The sequence below is a fragment of the Diorhabda carinulata genome, chromosome 11 (genome assembly GCF_026250575.1).
Source record: "Diorhabda carinulata isolate Delta chromosome 11, icDioCari1.1, whole genome shotgun sequence".
In the NCBI taxonomy this organism is placed as follows: Eukaryota; Metazoa; Arthropoda; class Insecta; order Coleoptera; family Chrysomelidae; genus Diorhabda; species Diorhabda carinulata.
In genome coordinates, this window is record NC_079470.1 from 2,473,902 (window position 1) to 2,494,807 (window position 20,906).

The window sequence follows — 20,906 nt, forward strand, 5'->3', positions numbered from 1 at the left end:
TGTCTTATTTATTTTATGACTGTTGGATACAGTTCCGGTGATCTCGTTCCTCTAGTCACTTATGTTCCTTAACTAGGAATATTTCCTCCTCTAAATACCTCCAAATGTTATCTGATATTTTTGGGTATATAAATTTAACATTTCACTAGTTGCAGCAGTTGTTTTTTCCTTCCCATTCGTTTCAATGCGTTTGTTGAACATCGACATCTTGAAGACATCGAGACGGTTCATGACGTTGGCATTCAGTTACCAATTCCTACAGCATAACTGTATTAACTGTATTAATGTAGCATTTCTAAAAATGTTACTGTAGTATTTAGCTTGAATTATTTTCACTTAGTAGAACTCCTATATTTGTTAAGGGTACTCTGAGCTCTTCGGTTCTCCTAAGGCTCATATTCCATCAATTTACAACTGGTGAACTGAAAAGGAGTTTACATACACGTCTACAAATATAATCGACGTTTTCCTTTGGAAAGAAATGAGTTGTTTAAATTTGTTATTAACAACGTTAGTACCCTCATTTGCACAAATTTCACCTTCAATTTTGTATATGTTGTAGAAATTGTTGATGAGATTTGAATAGAATTTTATCAGCAAACTAGCCAAAACTTTTCCATAGCACTGTACAAAAACTGGTCAACCAATTATAGTAGATCAACGAAAACAAAAATTGTTATTTTATTATCACATTAGAGATATACAAAGTGTTCCAAACGAAGGTGACGCCTTGTCTGAAAAATAATTGGCACATGTTTTTTAGCAAATTTCCGTTACTTCATCTACTGGCAACGTTGAAATGAAAGTTTATAAGATTGTTTTTTTTTTGGAGGCTTATACATATACAAGTAGTATTAAATTCTTGATAAAAATTTTAACACAGATGGCGTTACTGAAATAGTCCCTTAAGACCCTTAAGACGGGGTCACCTCTATTTGAAATACTCTGTATAGGTACGTGAATAATATTCATATAGCTACCGCTCAAAATATTTCTTCTCATTAGATAAACAAGTGTGCCATTGAAATTTAGGGAAATTATGATTCTAGTTGCCCACAATATTTTCATATTCTGATTTTCATTCACTCGTCAGAGTGGGATCATCAAAACCTCCAATGGACCCAAAGCCTATTCTTAATGTAGCTAAATGGTTAGCTAAGTACTCTGCTTGTATGACAAACGGGTAAACATATATTGGCCATTGTTACCGATAAATTGCTATACATAAACAAGAGCTAAATTCGACTGAATACTGGGCTTTTTACCTCACACAATCAGACAATTCAAAGTGCCGATGGTGCGTGCATCTTTTTTGACATTTTTCGTAGCGTGTTGTTTCATATTGCTCGTGATCTTCCTTTTTCCTTCTCCCTCTATCTATTCTTTGTAGGTGACTCAACCATCCTTTTTTTTTTTTTTCTATGAATTCTTGTATGGGTTCAATTTTTAAATCTTCTCTTATAAGCTAGTTTCAAAGTCCACCATTTCTAGATACTCCTTTCACACTTCTAAGTTATTTTAGAATCACCGACATATGTAAGAATTTGAGAATTGACCTGTAGAATGCTTTGTAAACTTTCATTTTTGTTACTTAGAAGATTCTTTCCTCATTTGCTTGCTTAATGCCTTTTATATTCTATTGCTTGATTCTAAAACCTATTTTCATGTTTCTTTCAACATAAGTCCTAGGTATTGGAAGGTAATAACTATAAGTTCTTACTGAACCCTGATTTCAATTCTTTCCTTCATATTTGATGCTAACATATCTTTGGTTTTGTATCTTCATTTTCATTCCGTTTTCTGTCAATATTTGGTTCCAGATGTTCGAATTTTCTTGTAGATCCTTATTGATGTCTGCTATAAGTGATTCAATTCCCTTTTCTGCATTTTTAATTACTCAATTCATAGAAGCTATGAATAGTACTGGGCCCAGACTACTTGCTTATTGCACAACTTTGTGTTGTGAATGTCTTTGATTTCAATATTTTGTTTATAATCTCATTTCTCGTTTCTTTGTACAAGCATTTAGTAACTCTCGTTAATTTGCTGCTAACATTTCTTTTTTTCATATTTTCGTTGGTGGGACTCTTTCGAAATCTTTTTCCATATCTAGGAATGCAAAACTTACTCGTTTAGTTCATTTTTTTGCGAATTATACCTTTTATACTGAATATATGGCCTTCTCTTTTCGATTATTTGTTCTAACTGCTTCAGTGGCGCATATTACAGGAGTATTCATCTATAACCACCGCAATTAATCATCTTTTGCTGTTTTTCTTCTTATGCACTGGTATAAAACCCGTTTTCCGGTCTTCAGGGATCTTTTTTTCCATCCATACTGTATTGAAAATTTCTAGCAGAGCTGCTTTATTTCCCAGGTTCCTTATTATCGCGGCTGTGATTTTATAATCTCCCGGTGCCTCCATTCTTCAGCTGTTTTCCATCACCTTCATCTCAATAAGGTTCTGTTTCATCGTCTCTTTCATTTTCTGTGTTAAGTAGTTTTTCAAAATATTCTCACCAGCGCTCCACTTTATCTACTTCATTCACTGATACTTTTCCTGTCTGGTTCTTAATTGCTATATTTTTCTGCTTTTCCTAACTTCTACAGCATTTCAATATTCTATAGAAAAGTTTCTGGCTAACTTATCTCCAAATTTCTCCCGTTATGTTTGTGGGGGCAATCAAAACTTTTTTACTTTATTCTTTATGCTTTTTGTACCTTTTTATCAGAAGTGTTATTCTTTTCAAATTGAATAGAAGCAACTATAAGTAAAATCTGAGGATTATTTGATTGTATTATTATTTTTCTACGATTAGTTAACACATTTTATACTGCAAAAAATTGATTGTCCAAAATATTGTTTGAATATCATGTATGTATGTGAAAGGATTTATCTTAGATTAGAATTGTATTTTCGCCGAAATAGAACATATTAATTTTTGGTGTTACCAGTTCCATTAAATAATATATATCCCTGCAGCTTCTCTAAGGATATAATGTAATATTCTTATAAAATATCATTTTTATCACAAAACTACATTCAATAATTACTAAAAAATAATATATGGAAATACTAAATATAACAATTTTATTCTGTATTTCATTAAGTAGTTTATATAGTGTGAACCAAACATTTGCAAATTCGAACCATTGTTATTTACTGAAAATAATGAGTCGAAACTATTTGTAAACATTTGGAACACATTCTATACATGTCTAAGTACTGTTTAAGAGATATTGTTTCTCCCAAAAATATTGATAAACCGTTTTTTTTTTGGGTAACTCGTTTTTACTACAATTTTATAAAATATATTTTCATATAGATCTACGAGTTTCTTGGACACTATTTTTTTATTTATAATGATATAGTACATTAACAAATTATGTAATCAATTATTTTTGTGTTTAATGACATGAGAAAAAAGTTTTTACTATGAAAACTAAAGACGGAGAAAAAGAAATTGGAAAAGTTTTTAAATTTATTAAGGTTAGTTTTTGTCATATTAGAATTACTAGGTACACAAACCCTGCGGTTAGTCAAAAGACACTAAGAACAAGGCATCATACCTTCCAAAGTAATTAGATTTTCTACATATCCGAAAATTGTTATAAATACAAATAAATTCATGGCAGTTCGTCAGCTAACTATGGACAGGAATCTGATGCGATGTATTTACAAAAACTAAATAATATTAAATAGATTCACTATATTTAAAAACCTTTCTAGATAAATTAAATATTATTTTCTATATTTAAGTAGTAGTCAGTTACAGAATAAACCCAACAGAGGCACGTAACGTAACTTGATAGGAAAAGTTCAAATATACAGGATTTGTTTTTTATAACCTCTGTACGCAAAGTATAATGATCAGGAATGCAGCATGTGATTGGTCTGCGAATTAGGTGACTTCGCATCTTTCCCGCTCAAACACTCTGTCACTAGCGATTCCAACAGGTAATTTCCCGTTGAGTTACTATCTCATAAACATGTTTGTTTCTTTTGTTTGTGCCGCCAAATATATATTGCGAGCTATTATTCGTTTCTTGCAAGCAGAAAATTCATCGGGAAATAAGTATACGGAAACATTTTTATGAATAATGCCGTTGTTTGTGAATGGTATCGAAAATTTAAAGATGTTCATGATGAAGGGGGTCAACGACGCAACTGTATTTGTACAGCGAGTTGACCAGGAGGTAAGTGAAACTCGAACTGATTCAACGACGCAATTTCCGGATGTTTCAAGATCTGCCCTGTACTAAATCGTTACTGAACAATTGCACTACAGAAAAGTTTGCTCTAGCTGAGTTCCAAAGATGTTGACAGGCAACTACAAAACTCGCTGAATAGATGCAGCTTTGGAGTTTCTTCACCGCTACAATACTGACGGAGAAGTTATTCTGAAATCCATTGTGGAAGGTTATAAGACATGGATTCTGTATAAAAGGCCCGAAACGATAATCACAACAATGGATGCATAAAAATTCTATCTCTAATGGAACCCACAAAATAGTGTATTGTTTGTGGAGTTTATGCAACCTGATACAATAATTAATGTAGATTCATTTGTTGAAACTTTGCGAAGATTAAGGAGAGCTATTCAAAACAAATGAAGAAGCATGCTGACTACTGGAATTGTTCTGATCCATGAAAATGCTCGTTTCCACAGCACTCGTGTAATATTTTCGAGCATCCACCATATAGTCCCCGCCCTAGATTTTCGTTTTTTACCTGAACTGAAGTAGTGGCTTGGAGTGTGACGCTTCCAAACTAACGTGGAGCTCAAAGAAGGTGTTGCATCAATCATCAAGATAATTATGTAGAGGAATAACCTGTATTGTACCTTACTATTGGTAATCAAATCTTTTTGTACATTCACCCTTTTTTTCTTTACAGCTCATCGGAGGTTGAGGAAACACAACCCTCGTTTAATCCGCGTATACTCAGCATCCCATTTGATGGTTTGCTTTTTTCTTTATCGAATTCTTTGTTTATTTATAGTAACAGACAGCCATTTGTTAATTATGATTGTGTTAGTAAGAAGTTCCGATAAATAAATAGCTACGCTTTTTCACAATAGAAAAATCTATAACGTTTGGAAAGCTTAAATAAAAAATTTTTTCCGTGTTGGAAATTTGTCATGATTTGGTAGGCCTTTTACTACAGAAGTCGATTAAATTTTACAACTGATCAATATAGATTAGCAAGTAAACCCTTAAGACTTGGCTGATACATCGAGTATCAACTATCAACACTTTAAAATAGGATGGATATATAAAAAAGAGAACTACATTTGGGTGCAAAGTTGATACTATAACGTTAAAAGTAAAAGATCCTGGCGGAGTAATATAAAGGACTGTACTGTGTCTACGGTAAGATTGGAAGCGAATTTTACACCATGAAATGATGAATCATTGTCAAGCGGTTGATTCAGTATTGTGCTGTTACAAATCGTTAAGACTACAAAAGAAAAATCAAGAAGTTCGAGTTTATAGAATGTACTTGTATATTGCATCGAGTGACTAACATTCGTTTCAATCTTTGCAATATTTTCTCGTTGAAAATATTTGAAAAATAAAGGCGATAATTAACCACAGATGTTCTACACCGATTAAATTATCCAAAAATGGCGAAAGACCTATTAAAATAATGGCATTTAATTCTTGAATAACATCGATTCCAAGAAAAAAAATTTCATCAAAAATCCAAGTAATAATCTGAAGATTCTTCCTAGATGACCCTAGGTATTGAATGAAATGCTTTGTGTAGGAATGAAGAGTACCGTTTCCAGCCAATCGAAAAAAAGAGAAGTTCTCTATCCCAAGGGGCTCATAACCTTCTATTTTCCGAACATACGCTAAGTATCGTGATGCAAAGATACTCAGTGTTCCGAATAGCAGAATTGCTCTCCAAGTACATGACTCCAAGTTTATTTCAAAGCTAATTTGAGAATGCAAGCAAGTGAACTCACTGAGAGGTAAAAACAAAGTTATTCTAAAGTGGCAATCAACATGAGCTCACCGAGGAAAGAAAGGCAGGACAACTGATTTTATAAGACCACAACCCTCAATAGTTTTTGTAAAAAGTCAATAAGTCATGATCATAAATGTGGAAAAACAAGAGGAAATCGGAACAAGATCACAAGTTGGAATACATCTCAATATACTAATTGGACCGAATAGATCTTTTCTCTAAGCAAAGACGAATTAAGGAGAGTTCCTGGTAAGATTAATTGACACTGAACGGTAAATTGAAACATCAAAGAAACTCCTAACAGCTCTTGTAGTTTTTGCGAGGAACCAAAAAAATGAACGGAACACCTCGCCTGTGAGTGCAAGATGCGATTATTACCTGATTTTTCGACAACTACCAGGGATCACGTTAATTGATGTTTAAAAACTTCTTCTTCTTTTCTATAGGCAATTCTGACTATTTATTTTTTTTTGTTGTGCTTGTAAGTTATATCATCTCCATCGCTAATGGGGTCGACCGACACTTCTCCTCCCGGCCGGCGATTTGTCTCTTGCGATATTTACTACCCTATCATCTCTCATTCTACTTATATGGTTGTTCCATTCTTTTTTACTATTCAATAACCACTCGTTGATCTTCTCCACATTACATGTTGTTCTAATCTAGTCGCTACTTACTCGATCTCTCAGTGTGTTCCCCGTGATTCTCCTCAGAATTCTCATCTCAGCTGTTTCCAGCATTCTTTGTGTTTTGGACGTGTCCGGCAGCGTCTCTGATGTGTATGTGATTATTGATCTTATAACAACTTTGTAAATTCTAGTCTTAGTTTCCGTTCTAATATGTTTGTTTTTTCATATTGTATTATTGAGGCATGCGGCTGCTCTATTGGCTTTCTGTATTTGTTTTTTTACTTCTGATTCTGCATCTCCATAGCTTGATAGTGTGATGCCTAAGTAGTTAGTTTCCATAATCTGTTCAACGCTGGTACCGTCAATTTCTATCTTACGTCTAATTGGTTCTTTGCTAATGACCAGTGCTTTTGTTTTTTGGGATGAAATTACCATGTTTATCTTCTTTGCTACTATGTTGAACTTGTGGACCAATCTTTGTAGGTCGTCTTCTGCATAGCAGAGAATTTTTATTTCTCATCTTATAATCTCTCCTCCTTTTCATTGCCTATATTATTTCATCCATTATGAGATTAAAAAGTAGGAGGCTTAAGGAATCTCCTTGTTTTATACCTGTGCCTATGTTTATCTCCTCTGTAAGTTGTCCGTCAATTCTAGCATCTATTCTGTTGTCCTTGTATTTGTCTTAGATTGTTTTGATAATGTCCATCGGTATTTGTCTATTGTATAAAAGGTGAACCACGTCTTTCAATCTAACTCTGTCAAGAGCTTTTGTCAAGTCAATTAAGCAAATGAACGCCGGTCGATTAAATTTTAGAGCTTTCTATGTGATTTTTCTAGTTACAAATACTGTGTCTGTACATGATCTCCCACTTCTAAAACCTTGTTGCCCTTCTCAAAAGATATTCTTTGATTTATTAGTTGGATTAAAATTTTGGTTGTCATTTTTAGAGTAGTATTTAGAAGATTTATTCCTCTATAGATTCCGGTTCTTTTCTGTCATCTGTTTTAAACAGTGGAATTAGTATACTTGTTTTCCATTCTTCAGGTACTTTTTTATGTTTTAATATTTTGTTAATGAACAGTGTCAACTGCTCAGTCATTGTTTTCCCACAATTTTTTAAAAGTTCATTTGCTATTCCATCACTGCCTGTAGCCTTTCGGTTTTTTAGTTTTCTCTGAGCTTCCTCCACTTCCTTTGTACTTATTCTGGTATCTTCATCATTCTGTTATTTCTTATTCATAAACTAATCGAGTTAATTGGGTTGTAATCATATGATATGATGCTTTCTACCCTTGTAGACCGGTCAGTAAATGCAATCAGTTAAGGGTTATTCCAATTGTCTTTGGTTTTTTGAACTTCAAAAGTTACGTATTCCCTGTATTCCCCTCAAATGGTTGTCTACTATTAATTCCCTTGAGCAACGTCATGACGTCATGACGCGTCATTGATAGGTTTCTGCGTTTATTAAATTTGCAATATCCGTTTGAGGGGATATATCGTTGGTAACTGCTCAATAACAATTATTAAACATCTAGAATCTCTTATACAACCAAATAAATAACATGGAAGAATTAACACATAAAAAAAAGTAATAAATATTATAAGTTTTTGAAGACCATATTTCAAATGTGAAAATTCAATCGAAAATTGTATGCGATTTGAGTTATAGTTGTTGAAAAATTGTTGTTTTGTGAGTGTAGATTTGATATAATCACATTAAAGGCTTGTCGTTTCCTGAGATTCATAAATAACTAATCTAAGGAAAACAGGACTATTATTTTAAGCAGGTTCAAATTTATCAAAAGAAACCGATATTTCAATTGAATGAATTCAAATTTTTTTCTATTTATTATGTAAAACGATTTTTCGCCTGCATGCCAATGATAATTATATTTATATTTTTTGTTGACTAACGCTGGTTTTGCTTAGTCGATGACTAAATATTTTTAATGTATTTAATATAATATTTAATATAATATCTTCACAAATAGACCAGGATAAAAGCCTTGAAAAATAATATAGAGTGAAAAAAATAATAGTGTGATGAAACCTATAGGAAAAGGAGGAGACCATAATAAAAATAAAAATGATAGAAAGAATAATTAGGGAAACTAGGGAAAGGAGGTGAGTTTTTAAAGGTAAAAAACGGTTCATCTCGATTTCTGGCAAAACTACAAGAGGGGGTGTTAGAGGGCCGTCGGTCATTGCTTTTAAGTTAACACTATTTATACAAAATCTTTCCGTGCTCTTTCAACACCCCTTCACACCTCTTGATCCTTTTTTTACCCTATTTTACCATAAAAAAATATTTATTGAATTTTCAATTTTGCCATATGTATTTTTCTATGATAAAATAATAATTACTTATGGCTACCTCAATTAACAATTATAATTGTTCATAATTCCACTAAATTGATTTAATATATTTTTCACATATTATTTCCGCTAATTAACTATATTTTTGTCTATATATTTTCAAATAAAATTTATTATTCGTTAATTTTTAGTTTTTCAATTTATTCTTTAACCCTTTCTATTTCTTTAACAAGGGATGACCGACGGATGGAATAATTTTTTTGTGTTCAGTAAGCTTTACTTTATCACCCCCTACAACCCCAAGCCGATAGGGGGTAGGGGATAATTTCTAGATAATTACCTTGATTTTTTCAAGATGAACTATTTTTTACCCTTAAAAACTCACGCCTTCTCCGTTTCCGACCTCAGATCGGCAGTAAATTATTTTTATTTTTATTTTTATCATATTCTCCTTCTTTTCCACTGGGTTTCATCCTACTATTATTTTTTTTGTCTCAAAAATTATCAACTCTGATCTTAAAAGCAAACAAACAAAAAAATCACACTTCTATTACTAGCATCGTATTTAATGGATTCCCACTGATCAACTCCTTCCGCATTTTTAAATTCACCTCATGACTTTGGCATGTAAGATACTTTTGATAGTACTCAGTCTCGTTTGACTAACTTTAACAGTTTTATTAGGTTTGTTCCAACCCATGTAAAAACCGTCGTTGGTACGGTCACGATTCTGCGCAATATGAACGACTCTGTTTTGTGTTCCAATCGACTTGGGTATCGTTAGTGAACCGTATCCGGGACGGTCTTTTCAATACTTGGTTGATAGCAAGTACTGGTCACAAGAACCGCGCATAGCCGGAGATTGCGCAGAAAATATCATTTAAACGCTTCCAATAAACGTTCAGACTAGCAGGTTGGAACAAACCTATTATGTACACAATCTTAGTAAATTCAAACAGTTATTTAGGCTCTCCGTCTACTACCACAAGTGTATGTACTATCAATCCAACCAAAGGCTTATATTCTGCAAAATACCGAGAACAGAATTCAAACTACTGTAACCAATGCAAAGATTTTAATGCATTAATTTCAAAGAAAGAGATTCTTCATATGTGTTTGTCGCAAATTACGATAATTTAGTGATAAAAAAAGATATTAAAACAACGATGCGGTATACTGCCCACATTTTTTCATATATTTCTCTACGAAAGAGGCCATATAAAAATGGTGCAGAAAATGTGGTAGGATGGGTATACTGCCACAATGTACTACTATTCGCAGATGATTGTTTTTAACAGGAAAAAGAAGACGTGGAGTATATGATAACAAAGCTGAAAGACTGATACGAATTATGGGTGTTTATGTATGAATTGAACTGAATATGTAGTTATTGAAACATAAACTGTAAATGAAGTTTTGAAGGAGGAAATTATTAATATCTGCCTAGCTCAGAATTATTTAGGATCGACAAAACACCCACAGATAGTATGTGTGTGAGATGCATAGCCCGAGGAAAACAAGACACAAAGTATTCCCCTTGGACTTCTAACAGACAAAAATTTAACGAAAGACTATTGAAAAATAATATTTTAAAGCAAAATAAGGAATAAAATGAGAATAGTCGATTTGGAGTCATAAGAGCCGATAAAATAAGAATCTCAGAAAAGGGAGCACTGCGATGTTACGTAAAAAATATTAGAACCTAATTGGTCAAAATGATTATTGAAATGGAAGTCTCCACGTGAAACACTTGAAGAATAATCAACTCTAAGATGAACATCATACACTAGACGTGCAATGATAGATATAAACCTGAGATTGAGGGACTGAAATGTAAGAGAACTCATGAAGAAAAATGTCCCCTGCTATTAAAAGCGATTAGTTGTCTCAGGTAAAGTACATTGGTTTCTGAAATCATAGTTATCTGTAGTTATTGAAACTTTGCAATTAATTATTCAATTTTTTATTAATAGTAATGAAGGCACTTAACTAAGGCATAAAAATCAGGTAAGGAATATTTCTAGCTGCACATTTTATTTAATTTGTACTAGAAAAATGTAATATAATAATATTTATTTGAGATATTTTTTCACTTTTGTCAATATTAACCAATATATGAGTCACTTTCTCATCAACTAACTAAACCTGCGTACTAGAGTGACCAGTCCATAAATTTGTTTCACTTTTTTGTTTTAAAAAATTCTATAACAGTAATACAATATATAAGGGTTGAGGCATAAGTCGTGACAACTATTTTTTTTATGTAGATATGTGAACGGATCACGAACGTATAAGTGTCTTGTAGATGTTCTACACGTTTAATATGTATAAGGATAATAGATGACTCTGTTATAACTGGTAGTACTACAGCGAAGGCATTGCAATCAGTCAATTGTTGAGTGTAACATGAAAATAGCCAATATCCGAGAGAGAAATGCGTTGGAATGTCACAGTGAATCGATTGAAAGTCATTGGAAATGATGTCCTACGTTTGACGACGTCACTTGTCTTCTCTAACTCCAGTAGCATCCATCGTCTGTCTCGATTCTTCAGCTGCTTAGTAACGGCGCGTACCACGTCTATTAGTAAACTAACTGTTAGTATCGAGCGTTGCTCATCACTGATTGACACGTCTTTGTTACGATATCCTAGTGAATCATACCCAACGGCTTCCTTTCATTCACTGTAACATTTTATGAGAATGAAAATGAATGAATGAATGAAAGAAAATGAGAATTCATTAATGAGTGAAAAATCTAATACGACTGTAGCGTGTTTTCTTTTCAGGGAACGGAACCAGTAGAATGAAAGGCATCTTCTAGATTCAATTGGTGGAAAGGTTGTTAGTTGTATTTTTGTAAAAATAGAAGAGATTTGAAGAAATGTCACTAAATAGCACCTGTTTATTTTGACCCAGGCTACAAATAATAATTCCATAGTTTAGGAAAGAAAGAAGAATGTGTGTGACAGTATGTGACAGGTCACATTTTCACAATGAAGAACAATTTGGACGGTCTATTGTCATAATTGAAGACGAAAAAATAACTGATGAGCACATAAGGAAATTCTTCGAATGTGTTTAGTTTGTGAATCATAACAAATATTTTTCCTACCCTCTTATTCTCTTACCAATATTATCACCAGGAATGGAGATTCCTTGTTGGTTTTAAGAACCTGGGTAATTTTTTTACATTCCTCTTTGAATAATATTCCTTGTATAGATGTTTTAGAAGCAAGGTTTCTCCACTTAAACAAATCCGAAGAATTTTCTTTGTGTGTTCACAGTGAAAGAGGATGTGCATCGTTCATCCTCTATTCGGATCAGCGATCCTGTTTGTATTGTATCTGTTATACCTGATTTTCGTACGTGTTATTACCAGTATTTCAGTAAGCCAGTCTAAGAGGTTTTTTAACTATGATGATTTAGACCTGCCCGCAACCCAACGATTGAAGCCAGGTCTCTTAGTTTTTCCCCTTCATACAGCTTGCGCTATTCCTTAAGTAGTAAATAGTAAAGGATTCCCATTACAGGTTTGCTGTTGGCTTCGATTGCACCTGATATACCTTCTAAGGATACCGTATATTCTCTTGTCAGTTCATCAAGTTGCAGCATTCTAGAATAATCTTTTACCTGTAGTCTGTTTATCAAATATCAAAATAAGCCAAGGAATTCAAGCAATCTTGAAGAAAGAAGAATTAGACGTGCAAAATGTACGACTTCATGTCTTATAATAGTAGCTGCCGGTAATGAGAGTGAAGAGGAGATTACCAAGGTGAGAATAATTTCATGAATTATAAGAAATTGTTGATTCAATAACTTTTAGCTAACCTATCTTCAAATAGTGTCATTGTAATAGACAACCTCTCCTTATAACACACAGGAAGACAAAGTGGCCACAATTGGTTCAGAAAATCACGTAATGTAAACGTTTACAGAAAAGGAGTGAAAACTTACAAACTTCTAGTCACTCTTTCATTATTATCAATTTGCGAGAAATCATTTACAGAAATAAAACAAAAGAATCATTTTCTTATAATAACAGAATGAAGAGCAAATAACTTGTACTTGGTATTGTTGAATGCTTTGGTTGAGCAGATTGTACATATTATACGTCGTAGAGAAAAAATGGAAAGATAAAATAATACTTTCCAAACGATTTTCATTTGTTGGTTGCATAGCTTAGGACAATATTATTTTTAAAAGTGAATATTCCTCCAAATTCCAAACTCTGCGTTAACACTCTGTGTATTTCTTTCAACTGACGTTTGATGAGTACGTAGAAAAAAGATCTGAGAATGGCGTTATGAGTACGAAACGTGAAATTAGTTCTAAGTGGCTGAGGACTTCAAAAAGTTATTGTCATTATTTATTTTTTCAATATTAAATATTAGCGATATTGATGACATGATAATGATGCTTAGTTTAATAGAAAAACAAATTATTTCGTGCACAAATTTTTTTACGTCAAATTGTAATGGTTGTGTAGCTTTATAGAAAAACATCTCAAATTAATGATATTCTCGCTAATGTGAAAATATATAAAATAGGGGATGAAATCTGCTTTAACACGTTGAGCCCCAACCAAAACTGATAAACTTTCTCCTAGGTCAAACATTTTTTTAGTATTTTTCATGTTTGGGGTGTGGATCCGAGGAAAAATAAATCTAAAACTTATTTGAAATAAAAAGTGCGAGAAAATAATGTTTTTTCTGTGCGATCCATAGGCTCTCTGTGGGCCCGAGGTGAAGTTTGCCGCTAAAATTCTCCCCAGGGCCATACCGGTGCTATAGACGGTACACAAAAAACATCACTTTCAGTACTGTTTATTCGAAATGAATATTTTCACTACATTTACTACACCTTACGTGTAGTGTAGAAAAACAAAAATAATTTTTTTTGTTTTATTATGCTTTGAACAATAATTCAAGTTTTTTTCTACGTCCATGTCTGTAAACGTCAGAAATCGCACTGTCAACATTCCTTGTAAATGACATTTAACAATAACATTCACGTAATGAGATGTCATAACATACACGTGCATTTTGAGAAGAAAACTTGAACTTCTTGGTTCAATTAAATTACAATCAAATTTTTATTTACGTAAGACTTTATTTGGTCTATTTACACAAATTTAGTCAATTAAAAAACATAAAAACTTTTAGCATGAGCGAGCATGAAAGAGTGATGCTCCTAAATGTAGGCAGCCCATTATGCAATTTCTTTAAAAATAGGACACGTTTTCTTAAGAGCATGAATGGACGTATAAAATGTATAAGTACGTTACACGATTTCTACGCCCATTACACACTCATGAAATTTATGGGTTACTTACAACACTTGTTACGTAATATACTATTATATAAAGTGTACAAAAATGTGTCTTAGAAAATATTATATAAGATCAAAGATAATGCTTGTGGGTGAGGTAATATTTACTTATCTGCTTTTTTTATGTTTAAACATTTAGAAATACGCGCAATAGACAATACTAACTGAGGAAAATTCTTGTGAGCAGATTTCAACAAATACATTCCAAACAAAACAAATAAATACGGTATAAAAAGTATTTAAACTTTGCTGTGAGCGGTATACAGATAGAAAATAAAAATTTATACTAGGAAAGAAAGAGAAGAGAAAGTATCTGTATACGAAAATGTTGGTAGAACATTTTTTTGACCAAAGGAAAAAATTGTAACATACAATTATTATACAAGTTTGGAGTGAGCAGAAAAGCTGCTAGGAAACCAAACTTATTTATTGGAGACATTGCGAGAAAACATGAAAGGACTGTGCATAGACGTGCAAAAGAAGCTGAAGAAACATGAAATTACGAGCAGAGAAAACGAAAAAGAAATAACAATACTAAAATGGAAGCTTTCTAGGAAGAATACTTTTGAAACAGCAAATCTCCTGTAGATATATCTTCTTTGAGAAAGACGTCGAGGGGGTATAGGAAAATTGCTATTGACCTGTTATTTGGTACAGCAATAGTAAATGCCCATATTCTTCATAAGAAATAGCAAAAAAGAATAAAGCAAAGAAGTTACTGAAGAAAGAAACTACACCACCGACGCCAAAACTAAAAAGATTCATTGACCAGCGAAGAAAGAAGATCCAAGTCACAAGGAGACGAAAGATTTTAGGAAAAAATCAAAAAATTTTTGGAAAATCCAGAGTATAGAAAGAGATTACTTTTTGTAGTGTTTGTTTTGGAAAACGATATTCGTGTAATCCGTGTTTTGCAGTAAAGCAAAAATAATTGTAATTGTAACAACAATTTTTTAAATTCGTCATTTTTTATACCCATAAAAACAATATTTATCAAAAATAGGTATAGGTAACGTGAAGGTGACATAAATTGAAAATGTTATTTGAATTATGTTGAGTAGTACAAAAAAATATGAAAAAGAAGATCTTTTTTGTTTTACAGCTGAAAGTCAAGAAAAAAAAATCAAATGGACCAAGTATAGGGTAATGTTTCAAGGACCAATTAAACTGTTTAAATACGGTCCGTAAAGTCATGGAGAAGGTTTGGAATAATATACCTTGTGCGGTGGATAGAACTGATCCGAGCTGTGGGGAAAGTTCATTTGCAGACCTACGGACCACACCGGAGCTCAACGTGTTAAAAGAGTCCGTAACCTATTAACGAAATATATTAACTATTTCTACCATGATCAAAATCTCACTTTTATTATACAAAATAATTTAATTTTTATTCTCAGATTTAACTATTATCATTATTTCAAACTTAGGGTGAGTGTAGAAACCGAAGAATCGTACTTATCAAATAACATGTCAGTCAAATGATTTAGAAACTCATCAAACTTCTTGGTTTTTCTTCTATAAATATTAAACCGAGTTTACTAGATTATAGGAGAAGAAACGAAGTAGTTAGTAGGACAGAAATGACGACAAACTGCTTAGTACTGAGCCTTCTGTGACCTAGTAGCTAGAGAAAGAAAGCTTCCGAGTACGTCTTTTTCACCAAATTACCATGAATTATCCGCAGCTAATTCACTAGCAGGCAATGGTCAGAATTCTACAATGCAGTGGTCAGAATTCTACAATCTATTAAACTCGCTCAACTTTATCAGCCTTTTAGCAAAGTGTTTTTCATACACAGAGTGATGTAAAATATATACAGTACGATATTATAAATATGTATCACAAGTAATTTTGAATTTTAATTGGGATTTAAGGTGTGAGAAACATATATTTCCAGTCATGATTCTCTGTTAATAATAATACACATTAAAATAGTTTATCTACAGCAGTAGATTAGATAAAGAGATTTAGGGTTAGGTTGGGGTGAACTAGATTTATATCATTTTATCATGACACCTACTAATTATAGTATAATAATGTAAACCTAACCTTACAAAAATCAAGCTATAATAAATTTTATCCAATTTTCATACTCCAAACTACTTTTTCCATGTGTGAATACAAAGAAATCAATCAATATCAATAAGCCCATTTAAAATATTTCTCCCCAGAAGTGATCAGTTCATTACCATGTATTTCTATACTTTACTAACTATTTGAAGAGACTAAAAAGAAGAAAAATAAGCAACTAGAAGATCCTGCCCACTCCCGGAAATAAAGCTAATGTATAAGTAACGTATAACGAAAATCTGGATTTCCTTTTTACGTCTCTTTCTTTAAATAAACTATTTATGAACAGTGATTTAGATCAATTATTACTTAAATTCCGTTCCTTTGCAATTACTACCAAAAATATTAAATCAATAATCAATGGTATCAATATAACGGTCACAGTTACGTAAAAAAGCATTAGAATGGCCACCCTGGCGCATATATGGAAATACCATTATATCTTTATTCCGAGGAATGTTGATTCGGCAGATGCGTTGGTCAGAGTCCGTCTGATACTTATACCGCCCAGCTTAGAGTATAATTAATACATAATTCCAAATTTAAAGATGCGTAAGGAAATAATATGTGGAAATTGATAACAATATTTCTTCATATGAAATACTGCAAAAAAGGGGACGGAGCACTAAAGTTTTATTATAACGAACTTTGATGAAAACATGTTTGTTCCAAAACTTTTCTACTGTCACACAGCTTTGAAATATCATGAGGTTGCTAGAAAAAGTAGCATCGGTGTTAAATATCATGGTGGGATTTTTATACAAAAATAAAGAGCCTTCTAGATCTTTTATTTGATCAATCACAGGTGTTTCAGGTGGAAATCCATTCCATTCATTAGCAGTATACAGCTCGCTATTCGCAACATTCACGTTTCTGTCGTCTGCTTTAATATTACTTTATATCGATTCGCGACTTTTGGCAGACACGTCTTCTATTTACTAATATACCGTCCGGGTGTTTAAAATTCCCAATTTGATCGCAGCCAATGAATGGGATAACCTGCAAATGAGAACCGGATTTCAATTACGCATCAGCTTTAATAGATTATAAGTTTGCTCTATGCGCTATTAAACTAAGTCTGACCGTGGACAGAAAATTTACTCTCAAATTCTATTGTTGTTTTTTATGCTTGACAATTTCCACTTTTTCGAATTTATATATGTTTGGAATTTAAAAAGTAGTTTTTGTATAAATGTTTAAAGGTCATCTTAAGAATAGTTTATTCCATGTCCATAATAGTATTAACTGATTTCAATAGATGTTTTGCAAGGCAATCTGGTGGAAAGAGCATCAGGTGCAGTGGCAAATAGTGAATTTTAAAGGAAAAGTGGCAATTAATGATAGAAGCATGAAAATTGGAATGCTGGGCAATGACACCAAAATAAAATTTTGAAGATCGGTAGCCCCTCAAAATTCGCCATAGAAGAGGTTTGAGGTTCCACCCCCCCGGGAAAAATGGGATGAGCAATTTTGATGTTCCTAGGGTATATTTTACATATTTTGACCTTGCTGAACATAAATATGTCATTACTTTCGATATTCGACCTCGAGAAGTGCCCCAAATTTCAAATTGAAAATTTCCCCATTTTTCGATTTTTGTGACAAATACGTCAAAATTGTGGTTTTTCTTCAATAGATCGAATACATTCTTCAGGAACGTTTTTCAGTATGATATTCGAGTAGTAGAGGTCAAATATGACATTTCAACGTATATATGAGCTCGATATGTCGAGGTGGGGGGAAACAGGAGGTACCGCAATTTGCCTAGTTTCGAGGATTTTTCATGTTTTTTATACGTTTTTTTTTTGAATATTTTCTACTCTCTACAAAATGTAAGGAATTTTGAAGCATTAAAAATAGTAGATATGGTAACTAAAGGTCTCGAATAATGAGCCTATTCGTTATTGAGCCTATTACTACATTTTGTTTAGCATTTAAGGAGCCACAATTTTTGTTTTCTTCAGAGCATATTCGACGAATCTTCAGTATTGAGGTCGGTTTCAAAATTTTCATCGTAATATAACTTATTCTTACAACAATAATTACTTATGGAGATGTAGTATTATACTGAAGAGAAATCTTTTTGACCACTTTGCAGGGGCGCAGGGAAAACAAATTTGGGAATAAAATTTGAATTTCTTCTAGTAGAAAAGAACTTAACTTCTTTCTTTTGAATTTTGATCTATTTTTTCTTATACTTTTTTGAGCGGTTCCTTTTAGAAAATTAACCCCTGCGTCCATCCCCAAGTTTAAAAGCTTCATACTTACAAGCTTAAGACATTGCATTAGAATGAAATACATTTTCGGAATATAAATAAGATATATGTAGGTAATATGTTCCGTGTAAATACCGAATAAACAAGTCTTAAAATGAGGTTTAGGAGTTGCCCCCATTTATTTCATTCTAATGAAAAGTCTAAAGCTTAGGTTGGGTTGTGTAAAATAAGGTTAGGTTAAGTCAGATCAGATAAGTTAGGTTAGGTAATGTTAGGTGCACCGAAGATATCAGAACTCGTTGTCCTCCCGCGGCGTACACAAAGCTCAAAGGAAGGCTTCCACCCTACCTCAAGGCAAAAAATGGTTATGTTAGGCTAGAATTATATAGAAAAATTTAGAAATGTAACTGTTTCTTGTGAAATGAATTTTATTCAAAGAAAAAGATCCTTCATATTTGATTGACTTTCGTATTACACATGACAATTATTCGAATATCAAATAGTAGATAATTTAATAATTAATTCAGAATTATTTCCGTCATGAATCATGAGTGGACATGATTTCAGTTGAAATTTACCCTTTCCTTGATAAGTTGATACATATTTAGAATCTCAATATTATAAAATGAATGTTTCAAATCATAAATGATACAATCGTACTGTATATATGTAAATTCGCTGATCTTAGTATCTGTCGATAAAAATAAGGCTCTAAAGGTGATTACAATTGAAACGTCCACAATATCTGAATAAACAAACTGAAACAAATGGAATAAGGAGCTAAATATCCTATCCCGTAGAGGCATTGAATACGGTGATCTTGTTAGTGCTTCTTGGGGACGTGAAAATAATACTTCATGAAAAATTTTCTAACTAATGAAATTTCAATGTTGTCCACACAACATGACTGGGATGTAGCACACCTCCGATTTCGCAATTCACTGTTCTCGATCTGCCGTTAATAACAAATAAAGCTTCGTTAGCTGGAGTTACCATATACTGTCCAAAAAGTCCTGGAAATGAGAAAAGAGTTATAGATCAACAAAATTTCAAAATAGAAAAGACATAAAAATCAACGTACCAGATCCGCTGATCGGTCTATTTGGGTTACTCCATTTTATTAGATGAAGAGGAACTGCTCTACCCACTCCAGTGATCATTTCTACTTTACCTGTTGATGAAAGCCCAAATTGAATTTAATTAGTACGAGAAACGAATATTTCAGCCTATATCGAAATTATTAACATGATTATTTCTATAAGATTTCGTAAGCAAGGAAGCTAGGAGATTAGGAGATACCACTAATCAGTAAAAAAAAAATTTTAAACCTTATTTTCCCATCCTCATACTTCTATAGGCATCGAATTGGAAGTTTGTGACATCTTTAATCCATTTCTTTTCATATTTTTCTATATCATGGTTTACCTTTATATATTTATCTGCTTACTCCTTCCACTTTTCTCGAATGCTTTTTTTCAATTACCTCAAGTTCACTTTCGTGTTTTCACAGATTATCCCATTTCTATGATAATTGTGACTTTATATCCACACTCTCTAAGATGTTTTGTTGTATTCGAATTTTTTACTAACTTGGACACGTTCGTTCATCAGAATAATTTTCATCTTGTGTAATTCTATTATCATTCTATTTCATTCATTCCAGAATTTACCATTATTTATTCTCTTAATATAACTATCAAAATCACCTTCCATGACCTCCTGAGATGGTATCATTTTTAGAAACGCTTTTTTATTTACCAACATGAAAATGAACGAAAAAAATCGTACTAAATAAAATGTTTCCCTAAGGATCCAGTGTTTACAGCGTATCTGTTAATCCCACTTCTTTTAGAAAATACAGGATGTGGGATGCTGTAGATGCCAGAGATCTTCGTCTTCTATTTCAAACGCTCCCAGGTGTAGTGCTCTGGAGTTCTATAGTTTTTCACACTTCGAGAAAATGTGTATAGAGGTTTCGTCCTCTGTGCAATAAAATCTTCACGCTGCATTATCTGCTAAGTCCAGCGTCTTTAGGTGTCTATTGAGGCGTTAGTACCCAGATTGGACTACTGTTAGTATGCCTAGATTCTTGATACATTCAGCAGATCTTTTATGGTTATAGTTTCCCATTTTCCTGACTCAGACCCTGTAGGTTGTTCCTACTAAATTGATTTGGCTCCTATCTAGCTTCTTTACCAATGCTTTTTTTTGTTCTGTAGTTGATACCACAGAAGAATTCATGCCACATCGATTGTTTGTCTATCACGCTTTCCAGTACTATGTTTTTATGTCAACTCATAGAACATGAGAAGTTAGGATTGGAATACGGTCACATAACACCCTGTATTATTTGTTTTTTGAGAAATA

General features: G+C 32.8%; 1 protein-coding gene across 1 annotated transcript in view; it reads right to left on the reverse strand.

Annotated features, from left to right (window-relative positions):
• Nucleotides 1-815: 815 nt before the first annotated feature.
• Nucleotides 816-20,906, reverse strand: part of LOC130899214 (follistatin-related protein 5-like) — a 122,516-nt gene continuing 102,425 nt past the window's right edge. The window contains exons 16-17 of the mRNA XM_057808966.1: nt 19,621-19,710; nt 816-19,552 (exon numbers count right to left, since the gene is read on the reverse strand). Of these exons, the coding sequence (XP_057664949.1) occupies nt 19,413-19,552; nt 19,621-19,710 (230 nt within the window). The 3' untranslated portion in view covers nt 816-19,412. The remainder of the gene's footprint in view (nt 19,553-19,620; nt 19,711-20,906) is intronic.